At 35.3% G+C, this 2,124-nt stretch overlaps 1 protein-coding gene across 8 annotated transcripts in view; it reads left to right on the forward strand.

Moving 5' to 3' along the window:
- Positions 1-2,124, forward strand: part of LOC106879350 (cadherin-87A) — a 72,899-nt gene that overhangs the window by 8,025 nt on the left and 62,750 nt on the right. For all 8 annotated transcript variants that reach the window (XM_014928859.2, XM_052978646.1, XM_052978648.1 and 5 more), the window contains exons 5-6: positions 283-464; positions 1,460-1,586. In XM_014928859.2, coding sequence (XP_014784345.1) covers positions 283-464; positions 1,460-1,586 — 309 coding nt within the window. The remainder of the gene's footprint in view (positions 1-282; positions 465-1,459; positions 1,587-2,124) is intronic.

Below are 2,124 nucleotides of genomic sequence, written 5' to 3' on the forward strand. Positions count from 1 at the left end.
TATATATATCTGTGTGTGTCTTTGTGTTTGTGTTTGTCCTCTCTCCACCATTTGACAACTAGTGTTGGTGTGTTTATGTTCTCTGTAACTTAGCAGTTCAGCAAAAGAAACCTGTAAAATAAGTACCAGGCTTGAAAAACAAAAAAATATTAGGGTAGATTCATTTGACTAAAAATTCTTCTCAGCAATGACCCCAGTATGGTTGCAGTCTAATGACTGAAACAATTAAAAGATAAAAGATATGTTCTAAATATTTGATATAATGTAATATTCCTTTCACAGGTACATCAGTCTTACAAGTTAATGCCACAGATTCAGATCAACCTAGAACACCAAACTCTGAAATCACCTACACAATTGTCTCTGGGGCAGATGGCTTTTTTGCTATTGAACCAAATGGGGTTATAAAGACCACCTTCCGAGCAATATTTGATTATGAAACTAAGCAAGTGTATTACTTAACTGTAAGTCTTGTTTTTATACTCTTCCAAATTTACTATGTGGCTATGATATTTCTTATATTGCTGTCTTAAGACATCATAACTTAATCTGCTCTGAAAATCATTAGAAATTTGACTCATATGGTGTAAAATATATTTTCCTCCCAGTTGCAATTTCTAGTGGTAGCCTGGAGACATAATCATTGTGAAGACTAGTTGTTGTTAGGGTTTCAAAGATATGTCATGAGAAAGAGGATATTTTTATTTTTATTAATTCAATTCCTACCCTTTATATGGAGCTGTCTTCAGTATTTCTACTTAATATTTCCTTGTGCCATGTAAAAAACATCCATTCCGCACTGTGAAGTGGTTGCCAGCTGTAATAACTGTGCCAAAACTGACCTTGCCTGTTCTGGCGCCATGTAAAAAGCATTCACTCCTCTCTGTGGGGTGGTTGGTGTTAGGAAGGGTATCCAGCTGTAAAAACCATACCAAAACAGACACAGTAGCCTGCTGTATTCTTCTACCTGGCTGGCTCTTGTCAAGCCATCCAACTCATGCCAGGATGGAAGGCAGGCATTAAACAATGATGATGATGATGATGATGACGATGATTTAAACAAGTAAATTACTAGAAAATAACCATAGGAATTAATAAGATTTTAGACAACATATTGTGGGAGCTATAGGATAATAGGTAAGCTTCCAGCAATTCAAGTAAGATGTAAGCTTTCTGCAAGCTACAGAATAAGATGTTAGCTTCCAACAATTCTTCATAGAATAATAAATAATTTGAAGTAATTTAACTTTTCATAGCTAATACCCTTGAGCAAGCATGAATATTTTAGCAACCTATTTGCTTTCCTTGTGTGTGTACCCATGCTAGCATGGAAAGCGGACGTTAAACGATATATATATATATATATATATATGATGAATGCTTTCACAAATGAGTCTTATAAATGTTTGTTGTTTGAAATTTCAGTTAAACTTAATTCGTCGCTTGTTTCGTGTTTTAGATTATGGCAAAAGACAATGGTTTACCTCCATTGAATGATACTACACAGGTTACAATTTGTATTGATGATGTCAATGATGTACCTCCTTATTTCATTCCATTTACAACCCAAGTAAATGTCAAAGAAAGTAAGTCTAATCATTCTGGATACATTTTAATTATTTCAGACAGTTTTGATCCGTCTATTTTTTTGTATTAGTTATTTAATATGAGTAGGGGTATTATCCATAATCTTTAAGACCGTCCCAAATCATTGATTCTAATTTGGTTCATGCTTAACTAGAAAATGTTTACATGTCTTCATGGATTCAAATTTTGGCCAGCAATTTTGGTTTGTTTATATCGCCATAACTTAGCAGTGCAGTAAAAAAGACTGTTAGAATAAGTAACAGACTTCAAAGCGTAAGTACTGGGGGTGATTTGTTTGACCTGAGCCCTTCAAAGTGGTGTGCCAGCATAGCCTCAGTCTAATGATTAAAACAAGTAAAAGATAAAAGATATATGTGTGTGTGTATATACACACAGACACACACACAGACACACACACAGACACACACACAGACACACACACAGACACACACACAGACACACACACAGACGCACACATAGACACACACACAGACGCACACACAGACACACACACAGACACACACACAGACACACACA

Source organism: Octopus bimaculoides, chromosome 2 (genome assembly GCF_001194135.2).
Source record: "Octopus bimaculoides isolate UCB-OBI-ISO-001 chromosome 2, ASM119413v2, whole genome shotgun sequence".
Taxonomy (NCBI): Eukaryota; Metazoa; Mollusca; class Cephalopoda; order Octopoda; family Octopodidae; genus Octopus; species Octopus bimaculoides.